Source organism: Brachycentrus maculatus, unplaced genomic scaffold, assembly GCF_059751285.1.
Source record: "Brachycentrus maculatus isolate JH-2025_06_01 unplaced genomic scaffold, ASM5975128v1 h1tg000124l, whole genome shotgun sequence".
Taxonomy (NCBI): Eukaryota; Metazoa; Arthropoda; class Insecta; order Trichoptera; family Brachycentridae; genus Brachycentrus; species Brachycentrus maculatus.
In genome coordinates this window covers 917,501-939,946 of record NW_028280877.1, presented here as the reverse complement: position 1 = coordinate 939,946, position 22,446 = coordinate 917,501, and the positions used below count along the sequence as shown (strand labels likewise).

At 38.2% G+C, this 22,446-nt stretch overlaps 1 protein-coding gene across 1 annotated transcript in view; it reads right to left on the bottom strand.

Moving 5' to 3' along the window:
* Positions 1–1,003: 1,003 nt before the first annotated feature.
* The window catches only part of LOC148309426 (adhesion G protein-coupled receptor A3-like), a 29,079-nt gene continuing 7,636 nt past the window's right edge, over positions 1,004–22,446 (bottom strand). The window contains exons 2-15 of the mRNA XM_088260096.1: positions 20,965–21,488; positions 19,722–19,787; positions 18,857–19,072; positions 16,575–16,800; positions 14,350–14,468; positions 13,669–13,850; positions 12,857–13,029; positions 11,084–11,276; positions 10,376–10,524; positions 8,879–9,085; positions 7,782–8,022; positions 6,502–6,636; positions 6,141–6,246; positions 1,004–5,280 (exon numbers count right to left, since the gene is read on the bottom strand). Coding sequence (XP_088116222.1) covers positions 2,445–5,280; positions 6,141–6,246; positions 6,502–6,636; positions 7,782–8,022; positions 8,879–9,085; positions 10,376–10,524; positions 11,084–11,276; positions 12,857–13,029; positions 13,669–13,850; positions 14,350–14,468; positions 16,575–16,800; positions 18,857–19,072; positions 19,722–19,787; positions 20,965–21,203 — 5,088 coding nt within the window. The 5' untranslated portion in view covers positions 21,204–21,488 and the 3' untranslated portion in view covers positions 1,004–2,444. The remainder of the gene's footprint in view (positions 5,281–6,140; positions 6,247–6,501; positions 6,637–7,781; positions 8,023–8,878; positions 9,086–10,375; positions 10,525–11,083; positions 11,277–12,856; positions 13,030–13,668; positions 13,851–14,349; positions 14,469–16,574; positions 16,801–18,856; positions 19,073–19,721; positions 19,788–20,964; positions 21,489–22,446) is intronic.

Sequence of the window (22,446 nt, the reverse complement as noted above, 5' to 3'; positions counted from 1 at the left end):
TAATAATTTCATTAAACTAATTTGTCATTAAGAGTTTGAAGATGTTTTAAATCATCTTATTGTAGTTTTCACTTCACTTGAAGGCGACAACTACAGAAGTCTTATTTTCATCAGGTACAGTAAGAAAATATAAAAAAAAGGAAAAATTCTAAATCCAACACTTGAAAGCGCTTATTTTTTAAACATAAGAACAGTATATATGTATGTACATATAAAGGCATAATTATAAAAACCGTCAAATATAGCACAATTGAGTTTAAAAATGAACAGTTCCATATGGCATCAGCATTAGCTTGCTTAACTTCATATCATAATACAGAAAATTATTTTTTATTTGTTCATAATAGTTCATACACGCAGTTTTTTCTCCTACTGTTATTTTATGGCCATAAGTGCTAGTTTTAAAATGCATGAATCAAATCGAAACCGATGATTTTTTTATCACAGGAAAGTCGCCATTAATAATATTTAAAAATAAAAACACATTCATGAATGTATTGACTAGTCAAAAATGCATTTAAGTTGTTTTTGTGAATTTAAATATAAAATTTAAGTCGAATGGAAGCATATTATGATATACAATTACACAATGGGTATGTTAATTTAATCCAATGTTGTATAAATGAAGGTATTATCTCCGAGTGAAGCATTTTAAGATGAATTCTGTGGTAAAATCCATAGATAATGTCTCAGTATAGATAAGGATTGCACAAACGCAAAATACTAAATAATTTATATGGAATTTACTAATGTCACTATAAAATGTGTCACTTTTTAGAGATTCCTTTACTTATTATAAATAACCCCAAACATAATAATTAGTTCTAAAATTGTATGAATATTTTTAAGCAAATTGACCGTACTCTGCGAGTGATATATTTATCTAAGAACAAAATAATACACAGTCAAACATTTTTTCATGCAATATTCAGATGTTTAAAAAAACCTATTTAATATTCTTCGCAGTATTGTCACATTACACAAAGCTGTATTATAATTTTTTTATCTTTTTCATAACATTAATTTCACAATCCAAGATGGCACTTAGTTTAGTAAATAGATTTTATAAAATTTTAAAGCTCTAAACTTAAAGATGCCCTAGAAATATCGGTGTCACAAATATATACAGAAAAAGCTAAAAGGAGAGTACATATTGCGAGCGGTAGTCCTCAAGCACGTTACAATACAACACCGCAACAATGGCACCACGGAAGGCAAAGGCATAAGAAATATGTTTCACGGCGTGACCAAAAATATATAAAACCCCTTTCACATTCTACGTCTTTGGAGCCTCATTGCATCAAATGGATAGGGTACATAAATACACGAAATTCACACGTTCAACTAGATCAATTATCTTGTAAAGGTATGGTGAGTAGTCCCGCACTTCAGCTACTACAAGTGTCCCGAGTAATATTAAACAAATGAGAGTGAGAAAAATCACATTTATTTTACCATTCTGGGAATCGAACGCACCATTGACCACAGAACAAAACCACCATTGACTGTGTTAAAAAATTTACTTTTTGAAACATCCCTGTTAAAATAATCCTGGTAAATCGAGAGTCTACTCTATCGAGGAAATTCCTGACAAGAAAATGTCAATGATATGTTTTATATATCGTAGTCATTCAGGCAAAAGGCACAAACTGCAACAAGTGACAGTGTGCATGTTTGTACGATTTTGTCACAATGCCGATATAATTTTGCGTATTTGCTTCTCACATACACAATAATTGTTTTAATAAAGAGTGTAAAAAAGTTATTATTATCAATTATAAATTGAAAGCTTACGAAACAAAATAATATTTGGTATGTAAAAATTGAAATAAATTCCAATACATTTGAATTCCTTTCAACATTATGTTTTGTAGTGAGATTCTCTTGATAAAATACTAAAGTATCATATTCTAACATAAATAACTTATGCCTAAAATTGTTATATATACACGTACATATTTTGATTACAAAATGGATACAATAATCCAATAACAAAGCCATTTTTCTAATAAACATCTTCGCACTAAATTATCTAAATGCCTTAAAAATTCTTAAAATTATGATAATTTACAAAATTCTAAATATTTCTGACCAAATGCAAGAACGATCTTTTAACAAGGTTTGTAATATTTTGTAACAAAAATATACAGAAAATATAATTCATTCCATTGTAGGTTTTTTACTTCATACTGAAGTAAGTAAGTACTTACCAATGAGCTTAAAATTACACTTTAACTCTGTAGATATGGTTTTCTATTATTGACGAGGCAAATAGAATTCCGAAAATAACGGTAATTTCTACCATTAATGGGTTAAAAGATAAACTCATTCTTGCACGGGCCATGATTTGTCAACAGGTTATTAAGGCTAATACATTTACAGCATTCTCAAACAATATATACAATCACATGTAACAATAAATAATAATCGTACAAAGCGGCATTTTAAACTCTAGTCTCGGCTCTCTGGTCCGAGTCCAGGATATCGGAGTGTGACTCGCTGATGCAGCTGTCACTCTCGCAGTGTCTGAGCACCGCCTCGCCGCGGTGACTCCTGGCCGGCTGCCTCGTGCGCCTGTTGGACCGGCGATCCCGGCTCGTGATCTGCTTGTACAGCTCGTCTATCTCGCTGACCAGGGACGCCGGGCTGTCGGGCCGGTTGACGTCGGGGCAGCTGACCGAAGGGCTGTGAAGTCCCTCGTTGACCTTCCTCCACGCCGGGTTGTAGTTGACGTACTGGTTTTCGTAGCAATCGTCGTCGTTTTGCGTTCTCAGCTCTCCGTTGCTGAAAGTGAAGTTCAGGTCGTTGGCGCATATCGACGCCGGCGGCGGAGCGTACAATCCGTGGCTCCGGATGCTAACTTCGGACATTTGATAATTAGGGAAATAAATATCGCTTTCGTTCTCGTAAATTTGTTCTCCGTTAGGTTCATAATCGCCTCTCGTTCGCTCCGGCTGATAGAATCGTTGCAAGTCATCCGCGTTGCCTTTTTTTGTCACGAGTTTGTCAGATTCCGAAGCGTTGGCGTTATCGTTGACGAAGTATTGATCCGTGTGCGGAGTGGGAAGACCGTCGTGGAATTCTTGGCCGGTCTTCCTGGTATTCATGTCTTGGAGAGATCGATTTAGACTATTGCAATCCGTCTTTGGTTTCTTATTGTACTCGTTCTGGAGTCTAGAGCAACTGGTGTGTTGTTTAGAATTTTCGACGCCTTTCCCTTTCTTGGTGAAGTCGGTGTATTTTTCGAAGCTGTGAGCTTCTTCCGTATCGCTGGTTATTTCGTGCGTGGAGCACATGGCGCTGTGAGTCTCCTGGAGAGAAGTCAGCTCGGAATGAGTGTTGAGCGTTTTATCGGAACCGAGTTGATTCATGGGAGTGGCGACTTCGGAGGTGGAACTGTATTCCAAGCTGCACTGCTGGGAGACAGTTCTCATGGTGGGAGGGTTGAGGCACTCCGCAGACAGGCTGGAGCTCCGGCCCAGGTGCGCATCACTATCCAAGGCTCCTTTCCCGGGCACGGAAGCCACGACATGCTGAGGCACTTTTGTTTCCGGTACATTGGTGTAAATATTCATGAATATGGAAGATCGGTTGGAGGGTTTGTTTTCGTTGATCTTGTTTTGTCGGCCTTCCTTCTCCAGAACGAACCTTTTGAGTTGGGGTTTTTCTGGACTTTCGTCCACCTGAGCTAGTATGTTGGGATTCAGCTGATGCCGAGCCAACTCTTTGATCCCATTATCGGACGACTGTCCTCTCTCTATATGTATATTAGTATTGTTGACTTTGGAGCCGGAATTGAAGATACTAGACATACCTTCTTTGTTCTCGACGGAGGGAAGGTGCGAACCGGAAACTTGAGAATCCGAATCGTAATTTCTCCTTCTCGGTATATCCAGGCAGTTTCTTCTGACATTTTTTCTTTGTTTTTTGAAGAATTTCCTAGCCACGTTGCTTTGATTTGCGTTGTAGAATATTTCGGCTCCGTCCGGGCCGATCTCGGGATACGTGGTAACGGAGTTGTTGGAGCGGTACTGCTGGCGATGCATCACGACTAGGTTCATGTTGGTCATTTTATTTCCGTTGGGAAGATTATCCCGGAGAGTCTGTCCATTCAGTTCCGCGGCGGCTTTCAAAATATTACTGTTGTTAGATTTGCTGTTTGTCCTGTTTGAATTTTGGCTATTAGATCTGGACCTGGCTTGGGCGGCTGCCAAATTAGAAATGGGTGCGAGGTTGTGATGGTTTTGGGCGACATTTTGCGCATTGGCGTCGAACACGGTGCGGGTTCGACAACACTGTTTCCTTTTCTTGAAATAACAGTGCATCAAGAGCCATTGGGACCTGACGTCGCTTCGGGCGATTCCGTAGAAGAAGAGGATGAATGTTCCCAAAACGGTTGCGCCGAGAGCGTACAGGATGCTGAAAATGTCTTCTTGGTAAGGAAGGTACAATGGGAACGGATGATAAATAGCGATGGTTCCGCAACTCCACACGCCCAAGTACACGCACAATACGATAACGTGCGCACGCAGCTGTACTATAGGAGTGTGTTCCGTATCTTCTATCTCCGTTTCCGTAGTGCTCCTTTCGCTCTGATGATCGACCGTGTTATTGACCAACAGACTGGGTTCCCACATTTCCAAATCTACATTTTCCGTAGCTTGCGTACCTTCCGACATCTGCCCGTTAACATTACGCACGGTGCATCTGATCAGCAAGAAGAGGATGCACAAAAATATTATGATAATTCCGGCAGGGACGAACACTGCGCTCAAAGCCGGAGCATTGCTCAAGAAGCACTGCGAGTAGGACGCGTATTCTCTCATGTTCACCGCTCCCGATATTCCGCAGACTATGAGAGCGATCCCCCACCCTACAAGGTAGATCCCCAAAATGGGTTTCTGGATGGGTGCGTCTGGTGGCAGTTCATCCTCGGGGGTTTGCAGCGGCGGCGACTGGCTCTTGGAGAGGAATTTGTACAGTTGACTGACGCCGACGGTTATCCACAGCAAACTGGAGAGCGTCAGATAGTGCAGGAGCAGCCCGATGGCTTGGCAGAGCTTGACGTCTTCGGTTTGGTAGATGCCCAGGGTGTAGAGGAAGCAGAGAAGGCTGAAGGACAGCCAGGTGTTGAGCAGGGAGTGCTTGGCGCGGGCGGCCATGTGGATGGCGGAGTAGCAGAGGGAGTAGGTGAGAATAGAGGCCAGCAGGCAGACCAGGAGGATGATGCTACCGACATATATGGCCGGATGGGAGAATTTGAATCTTGCGCCCCCACTCCTACAAATAAATGTCATCATTAGTTTTAAGTAGACAGTTACTTAAACATCGCTCAATGTTAGAATTCAATCGAATTAATTTATGGAATGACATCTACAACAGAAGTCCCACGGGGAACTGTTCCAACACTTGATTTAATAAAGATTTTCCAATGAATAGTAAGAATTGATGCATTTTTAACTGTACTATACTTTACTGTTATCAAATATGTAGATGGCGGGATTTAATATTCCTGATAATAGGAGCAGAAGACCTTACCAGATTCTCACTCCTTTTTAAAGTCCATATAAATGCAACCCTTTACATAACTATATTTAACAAAATTTAATTAAAATACATTTCGTAAAATACAGTCATTAGAGTAAATAATGTCTACATATTTATTTGACTTACAAAATAATTTACTTGTAATCTTATTATAAAGTAAAGTTCCTTAAAACTTATTTATAGTTATGGGAATATAATTTTTTTTTTTTTAACAAAAAAGAAATATTTGTGTTTTTATTATTCACACAAATATTTCAATTTCATACTATTTCTGTGAGCCTAAGCGGCTCATTGTCAGAAATAGGTATCAAATTGTGGTAGAGTGGGTTCGAACCGAGAAACTCTGACTAAGAGTCCGCGACACTAACCACGGCACCACAACCCGACACAGATTTTCTACATTTTAAATATTATTAGTCAATCACTTTTGTAGGATACTCAATAGAGACAAAGAGACAATGAAAAGTGGGAAAAACATGGAACAACTGGTACACCAGTTCCTTGAAAGTAAACAGGCCGGTAGTCCGAGCAATCGGAACATCAGTTCAGTAAACAAAGAACCGACTTGTAACCAAAATGTAACTCATAAATACCTTCCGCCGTAAATGCCCGTCTCTACATTTTGCAGCAGCCCCACATATCCCAGCTTGTAGCACTGGATGACCACCATATTGGACATTATCCGCAGCACATTGCAGCCTGAAATGTACAAACACCATTGAAACAACGCAACCAAGGAACCTATCTGGTTTCATTTACAGCATTTTGAGTATGTCCAAATACTTGTTCACAAATCTTGATTATCTCTGCCAAGCAGTTATTTTTTATCATCACTTAACCAAGCTTATGATCATAAGCCCTGTAAATACCCAAACATTCATATTCTCCTTCATCTATGCTGAGATGTCAAAAATATCTGGTTTCAGCAAAGGAGTTGGGGAGGCGGGGCCTTACCGTCGGGGGCGTCAGACCACATGCGCGTCTCTTCGTCCCACAGCACGGCGCGACCGCTGACTCCGGAGCTGACCTCATTGTCCCTCAGCATGATGTACACCGGATCGGCTAGCGGGTGGATGAGGCTGACGTTTACTGCAAATTTAAAATAACAACTTCAGATCTTGTAAAATCTCGCCGGGTAAAAATTCAAGATGGACTACGATAACCATAATGAGTGTCACTTTCGGTATACGCCTTTAAAAAAACAACTGAACATTACTGTATCTCAACACAGATAATAATGTATCATCTATTTATTTTATTTTATATTTGTCAGTCTGCAGTATCAAGTCTTATTTTTATTTACAAACAAAATAATGATAAAAATAAATAAAAAAATCATAGTTTAAATGTGTTTAGCTTTATCATTTTAGAAATTATAAGCGCAATTCTAGAATTAGGTTCAGAAAGAAGGGTGGATGGGGAGTTGGGTTCCTGCCTATGTGAAGCTATTTAGAGTTCTTTCTCTGTTGTGAGTGGACACTGAAAGAACGTATGGTTTGCATCCCCTATATCTTGTCCACATTCGCAATATGGTGATGTAACACACTTTATCTTATAGAGATGCACAGGCAGTAAGCAGTGCCCAGACCTTCTGTGTTGAGATAGTAATGTATAATAATAATCAATATAATTCCATCATGTGTACGTTTTATTTTATTTTATTGATTTGGAAGGAGAATTCTACGATGGAGACCTTGGAAGAACAAAAGAGGTGTCGGAAAACCCCCAAAGAGATGGTCTGACGACATAGTCGCAGTGGGGGGTAAAAACTAGTGCAACCAGCAAACAACCGGAGGGAATGGAAAGAAGGGGAAGAATGTTTTGAATATTGAAAGCAACAACTTTGTGGATCACATTGATATATTATTTTGAGAAATAAAAAGACTTTGTTTTTTTATCCACTCACATTTTTACTAACCAACTAGTTTCGGCAACAACCTGTTGCCCTCTTCAGGGTTTAATTTATGACTGGTTGTTGCCGAAACTAGTTGGTTAATAAAAATGTGAGTGGATCAAAAAACGAAGAGGAAGAAGCCTATATCCAGCAGTGGAGGTCAGAGGACTCATAAAGAAGAAGAAGAAGTATGTTTTATGTGATTATGTAAGAATGGAGGGCAAAAGATAAGAGTCCAATAAGGTGGGCATCCGAGGCCTTACTACACATCGTAAGGAGCAACTATATATATGCGGAGCAGTCTAAAATCCATCCAACACTAATAGTGCCAGTGTCTCACCGAGCTTGACGCCCACGACGGGCGTGGTGACGGCGAGCGCGCCACGCGCGGGGATGCGCGCGCCGTAGTAGTCCCAGATGCGCGCGGAGGCGGGCGGTGCGGGAGCGGGGGCTGGCACGCGCGGGAACAGCGCCGCGCTGCCGTGCATGGCCACCACCAGCTCGTACGCGCGGTGCACGTTGCCCGCGCCCAGCGCTGACAGGTACTGGTGGTCCAGCCGGTACAGCAGCGTGGCCGGGATCTGAACACAAATCCGATCAAACAAACTTAAATACAATGTAGCCATAAGTGCGAATTCCTTAACTTTCCATCATATCAACAAAAAACAGTCAACATTATTATTTTATGTATTAATTTTAAAAACACAGATTTTTAAAGTCTAAAATTTTTCGAGTCAACAGTCAACGTTGTTATTTTATGTATTAATTTTAAATCAAACACAGATTTTTAAAGTCTAAAATTTTTCGAGTCAACAGTCAACGTTGTTATTTTATGTATTAATTTTAAATCAAACACAGATTTTTAAAGTCTAAAATTTTTCGAGTCAACAGTCAACGTTGTTATTTTATGTATTAATTTTAAATCAAACACAGATTTTTAAAGTCTAAAATTTTTCGAGTCAACAGTCAACGTTGTTATTTTATGTATTGATTTTAAATCAAACACAGATTTTTCGAGTCTACTAAGTTGTATTTTATTCTAACATAAACATCTAAAATTAGTATTGTTACTATTGTTTCGCCTAGTTATGGCATTTTCAAACGAATGTCAAACATGGCATTGGCAAACTTATACACTTATATTATAATTATCTTAAGTCCTTTTTTTGTATACACAAATATAATTATACGCAAATAAATACTAAAATCGAGAACTTTTAACTGAGTGATGGTGAATTGAAGTTTTACTGTAATTACAAATTGCCCAATATTGTTTTCCCTAATTTTTTTGATTTTCTCACTTTTACAGTTCCCTCAATTTTACATATATTTTTTTGTGTGTAGGAAAATCAAAAAACCAGGTTTAACATGATGTATTTATTTAAGTATAGGGGAATTTAATGGCAGGGTGAAGTTAGTGGCAATGGTGTAGCCCACCTGTATGCTGGCCTCGATGACCTTGTCCCTGACGTTGAGCAGCGGCGTGATGGTCCGGTTGGTGGTGGAGCAGTGCAGCATGCGCTTGCTGGCGGCCCCCGGGGCCCCGCCGCCCCCCTCCCCGCCCTGCGGCACCGAGTACCACACGCACGTCATGCCTGTGAAGCTCTCCCGCTTGATGGAGAACCTCTCCACCGCCAGGTTGGGCTGCCCAACATTCAACAATAAGTATGGAACTTAAAAACACAGACCGAAGACAGAAAAAATGGAAGCACTGGAAATGTGGTGTCGAAGATGTCTACTAAGAGTTTTCTTGGACTGTGCATTGCACAAATCGTCATATTTCGCTCTCTCCTTTCAAGAACGTCATAAATCAAAAAACTTGATTTTTCAGGAGAAAGTTTAAAAATATAACACAATGTATTAAAAATAAATATCAAGCCACTTATTGAACTTTTTACTGTGCAACACATCTTTTGAGGTAAAACCTGAAGGTTTTTTCTCCATTTGAAAAATATTAAAAAATATTTTTAAAAAAATTAAACAATACCTTTTCTTCAAAATGCAAAAAAAAACATTTTCTGCTATGTAGCGGGTAAATATTAAGTTAAAAATTGGCCGCTTTTGCTGGGATATAGTTCATTTTTTGGGCATTCTGAAAACATGCACAACTGAAAATTGCCGATTTTTGATTTATGATGTTCTTGAAATGAGTGAGCGATATGTTATATCCTTTAGAAAAGTGGATCAACTTTATGGTAATTAACCTTTATTAGATTGCAGCCAATTCTTTTCCAACCCCGAGGATTCCAACGCTTCGAAAGACCGCTAACAACCATTCACAATGGAACTTCAGGATGCTGAATTGACTTTGGAGGAAGCCAAGGAGATGGCAGGCGACAGAGTGACCTGGAGACGTCTCGTGTTGGCCAAATGCCAACATTGGAAAAAGATCATGAGAGCAAAAGAGCAAAAAGAGCATGTAAAAAGAGAAAGAAGAAGATTGTAGCTAAAACTGCTAAAATGCTCCGGAAACAACCGAGATTGCTAACCGTCAAGTAGTCCGATAGTACTTTATTTTTAACGACTATTATTTTTGGTACTTTTCTCTAACCGGTTTCGACAAAAGAAGATGTGCGGCATATTGCCATAACTAAAATGACCACAGACAAAATATCCAAGTATGGAGGGACTGAAATATAATAACTCATTGGATAAGGGAATAAATAGACCAATGTGGCTCAATAAATCCTGAAATAAAAGTCAAACTGAACAGGACACAGATACGTGGGTAGGCTCCAGACATGATGGTCCGATGACATTAAAAAAGTGGCGGGCCCGCACTGGAAGAGAACCGCGTCCAACAAACAACTGTGGAAGTCCCAGAGGGAGGCCTTTGTTCAATAATGGACACAAGAAGGCTGAAGTAAGTAAGTAAATATGGATTATAAAGGAGAGGCAGAGAAGACATGAGGTTTACTGTATGTATGCGGTTACCTTATGTCCTTGCACGTTGGCCGTGTACTGCGAGATGTTTTCCACCGCAGCAACAAGGGAGGAACAAGCCCCGTGTACGGTTTCAGCAGCCCGCATCAGGGCGGAAGGCAGCGTCATCACCGTGTTGACTATGTCCAGGAGAGCAGAACCTAAACCAAAATGGTGATAGGAAACATCCATAAATTCAAAATTGATGGATAAAATTCACTCATTTTCCATATTCACACAGATGCGGGACAATGCTTCTAAACGAAAATGGTTAGAGGAAACATTCATAAATTCAAAATTGATGGATAAAATTCACTCATCACTCAAAAATCTTTAATTTTTCACTGTTTTCTGAAAACGTTTTTAATTTTTTTTAACCTTTTTCTGACCCTTATCCCCAACCAATAGTGCACAGGGCACTGCACTGTATCGATTTCTTGATTGTTAATTACACAAAGGCTATCTGATCAGCAATATCAAAGTGAAAAATCATTACCATTTATTTTGACCCCCCCCCCCGGAATCAAACTCAGGGCCTATCACACGGTAGCCTATCAAACTTGCTACACATTACACTATGGTAAGTGGATACAAATTTTATCCAATCTATTGAAAATTATCGAAAGTTTAATATGAAAAATAAATCATTCACAGTAGATTTTTTATTTATTTGCATATTGGGCAGTCCGGTGGGGAAGTGTACAGGTTTATGTGTCTCACCGAGGTCACTCTCGTTGGCCACGTAGGACATGTAGTTGTGGATGGCCTTGGCGATGAAGTTGACGTCATCAGGGTCCGAGAGCGCCCCCGCGGGCGGGGAGTGCTGCAGCACCAGCGAGTGCAGCCGCTGACAAGCCGTCACCACATTGTCCTTGTAGACGCTCAAGTTGACCACCGCAAACTGCTCCAACATCTACAACAATTTGTGCATGCTTTTATTTCAATGTTAAATATACAGGTTTATTACATGTTATTATAAAGGTGTATTATACTTCGAGGAAGAATGAAGAGATAAGGCGTAGGACGCAGCAAATCTTGGTCACAACTATCGTCAAAAAAAGGCGATTCAGTTGGCTTGGCCCATGCGTCCTGAGAGCCTTAATCAAGCTTGCCTCTTTTACAAGGCATCAGGTTCGCGCCGCCCAGGACGAATGACAATTCGTCAGCAGTTCTCATCAGAACTTCGGGACGCGGATATGACTTGGGAGGATACAAGGGAGTTGACAGCCGACAGAAAAGCTTGGAGACAGTTTGTGGACTCTATATGCTCCACCTAGGGAGCGGATATGGTTTAGTAAAAAAATATTATACTTTGAGAATACCTCTTCCGTTTTAAAATCAGACAAAACTTTTTTTGGGAATGTGATTAGACGTCATCACAAGATGTCCCTCATTTAGAGTGGATATGTCCAATTTTTTAAAAAGAAAGATTTAAATTGGAAACAGAATGTTCAAAAGAAGGTATGTAATTTATTATTAGATTAAAACCAATATTTTTAGCTTTTCCACTTTTTTAATTTGACCAGCGACCGGGTTTCGTCGTTACCGACATCACCAGTCTGATGATGTCGGTAACGACGAAACCCGGTCGCTGGTCAAATTAAAAAAGTGGAAAAGCTAAAAATATTGGTTTTAATCTAATAATAAATTAAAAATGCAATTCCATCACGAAGTGTCAGTGGATAATATAAATCTATTAAAAAGAAGGTATGTAGTTGACAAAAGTTGAGAAGCAAAATTGACAATAAAGTAACATAAAGATCTATCAGATTTAATGGTGTCTTATTTAGAAAATATGACAAGACGATTAAGACAAATAAATAGGCAAGGAGAATTTTCATAGGCGACTAAGTTATTAAAAAAAATTACAAATTACAAAAATTCAACCATTTTATATGGTAAATACCACTATTTATCTATTATGATGCGTGTTTCATTATCGTTATCAAACATCATATGTGAAGCTTAGCCTAAATTTGAGAGTTGTGCCCTTGGGATGTTGAAAAATGAGAATGGATCAGTTTCTTATTTTTTATCAGTGAGAACATGATAAAAATTGCGCTAATTATGGATTAATAATTATTTACTAATTATTAACCAAGTTTAACCCTTTCCACTCTGACCATTTTTTCTCATAATTGATCAGCTACTCTGATCAAAAAAATGCGACGTTTTTCTACCACTATAATAAATATTTTGGTTCCGTAATTTTGGGACACTCCATCTGGCAATTCGTATGTTAATTAAGATTAACTGTATTTATCTAAAATATTTTTTGGTAGAATATACTTGGGTGATGGAAAAATCAGTGATTAAAGTTATACCTGCGCCGGGCCAGACATTGTGGCCCACGGAGCTGCCAACTAGAATCATACGGGCCAGAATGTCTGGCCTACAGAGTGGTAAGAGTTAATATAAAATGGATAGATATTACCACAAAGTGTGCAGCAAAAATGATGAAGAAGGATGTTGAACCAATAGTTTTATTGTTACCTTGGTAGTCTCGCTCTCGTAGGGGCAAGCGGAGGTGTTGAGGTGCGACCAGAGAGCGTCGCGGCCGCAGTGCCGGTAGGCCCACGCGCTTTCCTTGTTGTGGCAAGGCTGCGACACCAGGTTGTTAGCGATACTGCCCGGCCAGGTGTACACACCCTTGTTGTCTATGGAATCTGGATGGGAATAGTCGTAATCGTAATCTATTTTGTATGTTAAAAGCATTGTTAACCCTTACCGGTCTTCCACATTAATTATTTCCTCGTAGGTCCAATGTCCAATGTCATTCGACATTTTTTTCATCATTAGTATTATCAAGTTAAAATGCAAGCTCGTATCTATTACAACAGTATGTGGAACAGAGGGTACATGAATTTTTCAGATAAACAGCTTTCATTTGATAATTAAAATGTAACTTTGTTTTAAAATCACTAAAAATATTTTATTATAACTTAATTATAATGTGTACCGGTTTCGAAGCTAACCGGTAGACATTATAATTAAGTTATTAAGATAATTATAAGACCGAGAAAAACATGGCACAATCAGGTATGCCAAATACTTGAAAGTGGTCAGGTTAGGAGTCGTAACAATCAGCGGGTATATATGAGGAGATGCATGAACGTGGAAGAGGCGAATAATGTTTGCAAAGACAGAGTGGTGTGGCGTTCTATTCTCTCTGCCTACCCCTTCGGGGAAGCGGCGTGATGGTTAGTTAGTTAGTTAACATTCTCCCAGCTTTTTATGTTAATAATGATATAAGTAAATTGTAAAATTTCAAATATATTGTAAAAGAAATTAAATTGATAGCTCACCTTGAATTGGACAGTACTTGGTGATGTTGGAGATGACCACAATGTCAATCTCTTCATTGAGGTCTGTGGCATTGTCCCGGGAGTAGGTGCAGGTGTAAGTTCCCGAGTGATTGCCGGACACTTGGGTTATTGTGAGAATCGTCTCCGCCAATCCTTCTTCTAGTATATCCACATTTGTTATGCTGAAATGTGAATTACATTATGTACTAAAATAATCTCCATCCTCAGGGGAGTTACAAAAGCTAGCGTATGGCAGCAATGTTCTTCATCTTCGTCAACTCCAAAAATCGGAGTGCAGCACAGGGCAGATTATCTTGGCTTTGTGTAATCAAAGATCCAGTGAACACTGCATCAACTCGATGCAGTAATCTATGCACCATTTGGTTGCGAATAAGAGTCAAGTCAATTCTCAAAACTCAGAATATTAGAGATTTTTTGAATGGAAAATCATAAAAAGGTGCTTCAAATATTAATTATACATAGATTTTTTTGCTAAAGTATCATTTAATATTATTCTGGACTGATACCTGAAGCGCAGGACTGATCACCTTGCATTTTTAAATATAAAATCAATAAACAAATTAAATTAAATTTTATGTTTCTATTTTCTTAATGAATTTTAGATTTTCACGACACACTTAGACCTACAAAGCTTCTTTATATATATATTATAACAGTTACCGGAAATGTTCAGTGTCCACAGTGGTGTTGGGCAAAGTCCATGTTAAGTTGTAGATCATCTTGACGGTGGAAAACGGTGCCTTGCATCTCAATGTGAGAGAATCACCTTGAAATACAACCTGCAAGCAAAAAGCAACATTCTCATCTCCAACAATAGAACAAGACTGAGAATATTTTCAGTGCATCAGAATGTTTGTTCACAAGTGCTGGATTTGCTTTACTGTGTGTATCAGGATTGTGACCTGTAAATTTGTAGCCTTTCATATTACCATATTAACACATTGTTTGTGGGAAATGCCTAAAAACGTCTTTTACATACTGATGGTAGAGTGGGAGACGATAATAAGCGTTTTATTTGCTTACTGAGTGTCAGAGATGCCAAAAAACCTGGTGGGATTGGGTTTGCGGTTTTTTGTTATTAGTATACTGAGGGTCGACCAGCAGACTGTATGCGTATAATTAGGTTTGGGGTTGATGAAAAAACCACCCAACAACAATGTATGTATTAATAAACCTGTTCATCCATGTTAAGAAAAAAAAACTTTATTCAAAATAACACTGTTGATTCCATTGTAAGTTTAATCAATTTCCAAGGAAATCAACAGTGTTATTTTGTGTATTGTTTTATTGTGGGTTGTTTTGTATACTTTTGTAGAAGTAAGTAGTGTATAATGAATTTTTTGAGTAGGTAAAAATACTCATTCTTAAATCTGGATTTTCTCCCTTGCATACAACCAAAAAGGCCCTGTGCTAAATAAAAGCTTTCTCTTTCTTTATATGCACAGCTTCATGAGATTAATTATGTGTGTAGGAGTTCCAAAATAAAAATTGAGTAGTGTGGTTGCCAATCGTGGGTAGAATGGTGAAAGTTAACACGTTTCGGACAGGTGTTTTTTTTACGCCTGCGGACTGCTGATAACGGGATTTGATAATTATGTACATATAGATATAATTATCAAATCTCAAATGACCTTAACAAAGAGATTGGTATAAAATATTCATATAATAACATCAAATATGTAATTCTTTCTTTTCTGACTTAAAAATGAGGCCAGCGCAGAAGGTGAAAATACCCTTTCCGCTCTTCAGCATCAATCGACTGAACGGGTAGTACATAATACCTTTCCTGTCCTTAGTGTGTTAATGCGCATATTTTTAATTTAGTTATTTATTTGGGATACCAACATTTTTATTTATTCATTTATTTGGGAACTATACAACTTATATTGTCCGCCTCCGTAGTGTAATGGTCAGCACGCTCGGCTACCGTTCTGGAGGTCCCGGGTTCGATTCCCAGGGGGGTTAAATAAAATATAAGTGATTTTTTCACTGTAATATTTATTCAATATTACCATGGACTGGTACCTGAAGCGGAGGGCTCATCACCTTTCCTTCATGTGTAAACGATCAAGATAACACTGCGTTTATATGACACAGTGCCCTATGCACCATTGGGGTGCGGATAAGGGTTTAAAAAAAATAAAATGAAAAATACAACTAATTTATAAAAATATATAAAAATAGTTAGATTGGTAATTTTTCGGGAGTCATGATGTCATCAATCCCAACTTTTATGGGTGTGCCCAAATCATCGTACACATGAGTTAAGTGATCACTTAACCAGCCTATGACTGATTTATTGTAACTGCAGACAGTTGGTAGAATTCCATGTTGAATTGTTGGGTAATATATCCAAAATTAAACAAGGTTTATTGGATTGAATTAAACATTTATTTATGCATATGTTAATACTTGACGCGTTTCGTCTTATTAAGGTGTTTGATAATGTCTTAATAAGACGAAACGCGTCACGTATTAACATATACATAAATAAATGTAGAATTCAATCCAATAAACCTTGTTTAATTTTGTCCGCCTCCGTAGTGTAATGGTCAGCACGCTCGGCTACCATACTGGAGGTCCCGGGTCCGAGGGAGGGTCAATTAAATATAAGTGATTTTTTCACTCTAATATTTTTTCAATATTACCCTGGACTGGTATCTGAAGCGGAGGGCTGATCACCTTTCCTTCATGTTAATGATCAAGATAACACTGCGTTTATATGATGCAGTGCCCTATGCACCATTTGGGTGCGGATAAGGATTTGAATGAATAATTTTGGATATATTACCCAACAAGCCTATAACTGGTTAGAATAGCCCTGTGAATAGCCTGACTTATTCTTAATCTATATTGAGATGTCAAAGTGTAAAAATGTAGGTTACCTGTCCGTTCCGGGGGCGCATGACCAGCTCGTAGTGCTGCGCCGCGGGGGCGAGCCCGCAGGCGGCGAGGTCCAGGAGACTCTTGATCTTCTTGATGCTCTGGCGGGCGAGGTCGGGCGGGCCCCCGCACTTGGGGTTGCCCACCAGCTTGATGCTGTCTCTGCGGGACCACTCCCCAACCCACAGCAGGTCGCAGTCGCACACCAGGGGGTTGCTCGATATGTCTCTGCAATCACATCGCCATAATCACTGATGGTATTCAGAGTCAGATTAAAAAAATTGCTTTGTATCTTCAACTTCAAAGAGAAGCTAAATAAAAAAATGAAACAATGTGTGTTATTTATAGATTAAGCATTTAATTTGTAAAACTCCATTTTAATTTTAAAATTAAATGTTAAAATCAAACACTGATTTTTGAGTCTATAAAAAAATTGTACTGCAAAGAATTATATTTCATAGTTCTTCTTCTTCTTCTTCTTTTTAATGGCTTTTCACCCATTTTGGGTGTTATAGCCAGTGTAGTTATTTTTTATTTACACTTTTTACATTAGACTTTCAAGCGTTAGTATTCCTGTTGGTGGGGTTAGTTTTATTAGTAATGTTAGTTTGTTTAGTGAGTTATCATACACAAATTTATACAATTAATTTTAAGATATTTACCAATTATTTATATATTATATACAAGTTTGTTAGGGGAGGTTAATAAGGTTTAGATGTTAGTGGGAAATGGAACATTTATGATGGAAAGGTCTGAAAGAAAGCTCGGGTAGCCGTCATTCAACGGGCACCCAAAGAACATGTGATCTAGATCCTCCTCTTCAAGGCGACATTCACACATAGCAGTATCCCGGACGTGTATTCTAAACAACTTAGCACTGCAACAGCAGTGGACGGCCTCCTTCGCCTGGGAATCCACATTCTCATTTCCTTCTATGCCGCAGTGTATTTTATTGTTAAAAAAAAACACATAAAATTATATTTTGTGGCAATTGTTTCGCCTTGTTATGGCATTTTCAAACGAAAGACATTCGTTTGAAATTTTCTAATGTTTAATGTATGTAGATTTTAATATTTAATGTATGAATCAATGTTATCTAGTTATAAAACTGTTCATTTACGGCTGCAGCATATTGATTAATTTAAACGCTTTTTTGTCAGGCGGTTTTTTCATCAACCCCAACCCTAATTATACTCGGACAGTCTGCCGCCCGACCCTCAGTATACTAATCACATGACGTCTCTCGCGCTCTACTAAAAGTACACAAAAAACTTATTAGCGTCTCACACTCTTTACAATCAGTATGTAAAAGACGCTTTTAAGCGTTTCACGATGCACTCAAAATATTCTGAATATTGTTCTACTCAGACAGTCTGCCACCTGACTCTCAGTATACTAATCACAAGTAACCGCAAATCCAATTCCGATCTGTACAATATTTTTTGGCGTCTCTTGCGCTCTGCCAAAAGTAAGCAAATAGAACCCTTATAAGCATCTCCCGCTCTCTACCACGAGTATGTAAAAGATGCTTTAAAGCGTTTCCCGCAAACCACGTGTTAATCACTATAAGTCGCCAAAAGTCAGGTCGTAAGCCCTGGGATGCTTAGATTTCTATTTTCTTTCATATGAAAATGATAGATGCTTCATCTCAAGTCGAGAGACCTATAATATATATTTTTTATATTGAGGTTTGGGGTTACAAATCTGTTTAACTTGGACTTTTTATCAGAGGGGCTTACATCAGTTTTATCATAGGGGCTTACATCACTTTTTTCAAAGGGCCTTTAATCAGTTTTACCATAGAGCCTTACATCAATTTTATCAGAGGAGTTTACATCAGTTTTATCAAATGGGCTTGAATGAATTTTATCAACGGTGCTTACATCAGTTTTATCATAGGGGCTTACAACAGTTTTATCAAAGGGCCTTTAATCAGTTTTATCATAGAGCCTTACATCAATTTTATCAGAGGAGTTTACATCAGTTTATCAAATGGGCTTAAATAAATTTTATCAACGGTGCTTACATCAGTTTTATCAACATGCTTACATCAGTTTTATCATAGGGGCTTACATCAGTTTTATTAAAGGGGCTTTAATCATAGGGCCTTACATCAATTTTATCAGAGGAGTTTACATCAGTTTTATCAAAGGGGCTTAAATAAATTATATCAACGGTGCTTACATCAGTTTTATCAGAGGGGCTTACATCAGTTTTATCAAAGGGGCTTTAGTCAGTTTTATCAAAGGGCCTTAAATTAATTTTATGAAGGGGGCTTTCTTACATTTGTTTCAGTCCAGACAGGTAGTCGAAGGTGTCATAGGCCAAAGAGGATATTTTGTTTTGGCTCAGTATGAGGCGTTCCAAGTTCACCAGACCCTTGAAGATATCCTTGTAAATAAACTGGATCAAGTTTCCGGAAATGTCCAATCTCTGCAGAGCCGTCAGGTTAGCGAAGGCATCCGATTCGATCAGAGATATCTGGTTATAACTCAAGTCCCTGAAAAAATACAACATTTAAAATTCTTCTTCGTCTAACCCTTATTTGCACCCAATGGTGCATAGGGCACTGCATCGTATTGATGCAGCGTTATTTTGATCGTGACAGGTGGCGTGGCGTAGTTGGGTAGACGCTAGACTGCGAAACTGGCGTCGCGGGTTCGATTCTCGCCAAGTGCAAAATAAATTCAAGAAAGCTTTATTTTCAATTGATCTGGGTGTTTGTGATGTATTTTTCACATTTAACTTCCCTATCCTTACTATCCTACCTACAGACAAGCCTCTAATAGAGGCTTTGCAGGTAATTTCCTTTTCTTTAATTAAAGAAATTTAAAAAAACTTACTATACAGGCAACGTGATCACTCATTCAGGGTAATATTAAATAAATATTAGAGTGTAAAATCACTAATATTTATTTTAACCTCTCCCCCCCTGGGTATCGAACCCGGGACCTTCAGCACAGTAACTAAACACGCTAACCATAACACCACGGAGGGAGACAAATAATTTCACAAGCCTAAATCCCAACTGCCAGTTTGGTTAGCTCAAGAACTCTTTCTTTAAGGAATATGTATATGCATAGGATTGATCATTGGATGAATGACAGTGATTTCTTCCTGTAGATTTATGAATTAAAGTTTTTTCTTACAATTTTTGCAGCATCGGTAAATTGAGGTCCCTTGACAAGGTTGTGATTCCATTTCCTGATAAATTTCTGAAAGAGAAAAAAAATTGAGTGATACTGTAAATCCAATACTATTGACATGCCGCTGCAGGGGTGGACAGACAGGATCAAGTCACTTCTCCGCAGAAAGAATACAATACCAAATCACTGAGTCTACATAACTTTGTCTACCCCCCGCCCTCATCCCAACGCCTCATCTCCTCACACATACCAGCAGATTATCATTAATGGGGAAGAGGTGAATTTTCTAAAGACAGACATTTGGTGTAGCATTTTATCCTCTCTACCTATCCGGTGTAATGGTTAGTTACAATCCCATACATCTCATACATGCACAAAAATTGGCCCAATTTCCGACCCGACATTCATTGACAATCATGCTACGTTGTTCACAACCTTTCCAGTTTCAAATCACTTGCACTTAGTAAATCTCTATCACCATTCTTTCATCCCGATTCGCTCCACATACCTAAATAAATCATATTACCACTTCTTTCACAATTATATGAACTTTTCTCAGATGCACATTTGTTAAAGGGGTTGTATTTTAACTGCATTCAGTCTGGTTCTGTCGTATTTCCTTCATACAATATCATTTTTAACTTTGGTTAAACTTCCTTTTTTTCTTTTTTTTAATGAAAAGAGAAATATATGTGTGTTGAGATGGTTTGGACATGTAGAACAAATGAGTGATGAAAGAATGGTAAAACAAATTTATGTGGCGAATGTAAGTGGAAAAAAGAGCAGAGGAAGACCGAGAAAAACATGGCACGATCAGGTATGCCAAATACTTGAAAGTGGTCAGGTTAGGAGTCGTAACAATCGGCGGGTATGTATGAGGAGATACATGAACGTGGAAGAGGCGAAGAATGGTTGCAAAGACAGAGTGGTGTGGTGTTCTATTCCCTCTGACTACCCCTGCGGGGAAGCGGCGTGATGGTTAGTTAGTTAGTTTTTTAGAAATATATGTGTTTTTATTATTTACTCAAATATTTCAATTTCCTATTTCCGTGTGACTAAGCGGCTCATTATTAGAAATAGGTATTAAATTGTGATATAGTGGATTCGAACCGAGAAACTCTGACTTAAGAGTCCGCGAAACTAACCACGGGACCACAACCCGACACCAATTTTATGTATGATCTTACAGTAGCAGTAAAAATGGGTAGTATTCCAGAATTAATACAATTTAAAGAAAAATACTTACAGATTAAATACTAGAAGGGTTATGCTGGAAAGGTCTATTTCCTTTACTTCACTGATGGGATTTTCTGGCCCTCCACACTTGAGCTTTATCGAATCTATGTTCTCGATGTTAGAATTGGTAACATCCGTAGTCCTACTGCTCTTGCACACGCAGAGGGATGGACAATATTGGTCGCCAGATATTAAATGAACTGCTATACTCAAAATTATCAATAAAACATTCCCAAGTTTCAAAACCATTTTCAAAACTGATAGGAAGCGCTTGTTTATTTCTTAAATTACACACATTCCAGCGATATTCTTCACGAATATGTCCAAATTGGTGTAACATAAACAATACCCTTGTCAAAATCGTGGACTTCTCCCATCTTATGCACTGACACTATTTACACATTTCTACAGTTTGAAAAAAACATGTTGTTAAATTAGAAAAACGTTTATGTAAACATAAAAATGTATTTAAGTCACAATTCGACGCTCAAAATAGGAATTCGAGATGAAACCTTTTTTTGTAATAAACACAGACTAACTATTTATATAAAGACCGCCAACTACCTCGATTTTTTATGGCTGGAAGTGATATTCGCTAGCGGCCGGAAGTGACGTAAACGGCTACTAGTACTAAACTCCCGGCTGGGCGTGACTTCGCCGCGGCTGGGCGTGACTTCGCCGCGGCTGAATGTCGAATCCACCCGCCGAAATATTTATCATTAATTTTTCAGGTTAAATGGTATTGATATTGAAATTTGTTGTATTACATATTTTCAAAATTATAATATTAATATTACAAAGAAGATATTTCACTATCTAAATTTATTTATTTCAGTGTAAACAAAAATAGAAAGGTCACGGCTAAAACGCGACATTTATAAAAAGAGTTTAGGCGTTTAGTTGAGTTCAAAAGTTCAGTTTAATAATGGTTACTCAACTCAGCCGTACAACGGTAAATGGTAATGGTAATTTTTTTGACTTACTATAATATATATAAAATTCCAGAAAACACAATATTTTAAAAGGACAGAAGGAGTGTCCACCACTTCCTGAAGTTATGTTTCTTATCGGGGGTGCCAGCGCCCCTTTCTGGACGTTTTGGAAGTCTGGCTAGGCGTTTTTAAAATTTTCGCATTTGGGGGGTGCTGCAGAAGGGAGCGGGAGGTTCAAGGGAACGTTGTGTCAATAAAGAAAAACTACACTTTCATACGCAAAATTTAACTTTAACTTTGGCATAATACTCAATATTATCAAGTTCTTCATATAAAACAAGGGCCCATTAAAAAAGACATATAGTATCATAGCCACATTAATGCCCTTATCGAAGATATGATAATACGGTTCAAAGACTAACAGGAACTTTTGATATCAGCTTGGTTAATCAATCCATTTTTATCAGACGTAGAAAGTGTTAGTCCAAATTTAAAAGAGTAATTTATTGATCTGCAAAATGACTGTGAAGCCAAAATAATATGTAATCAATGTGTTTATA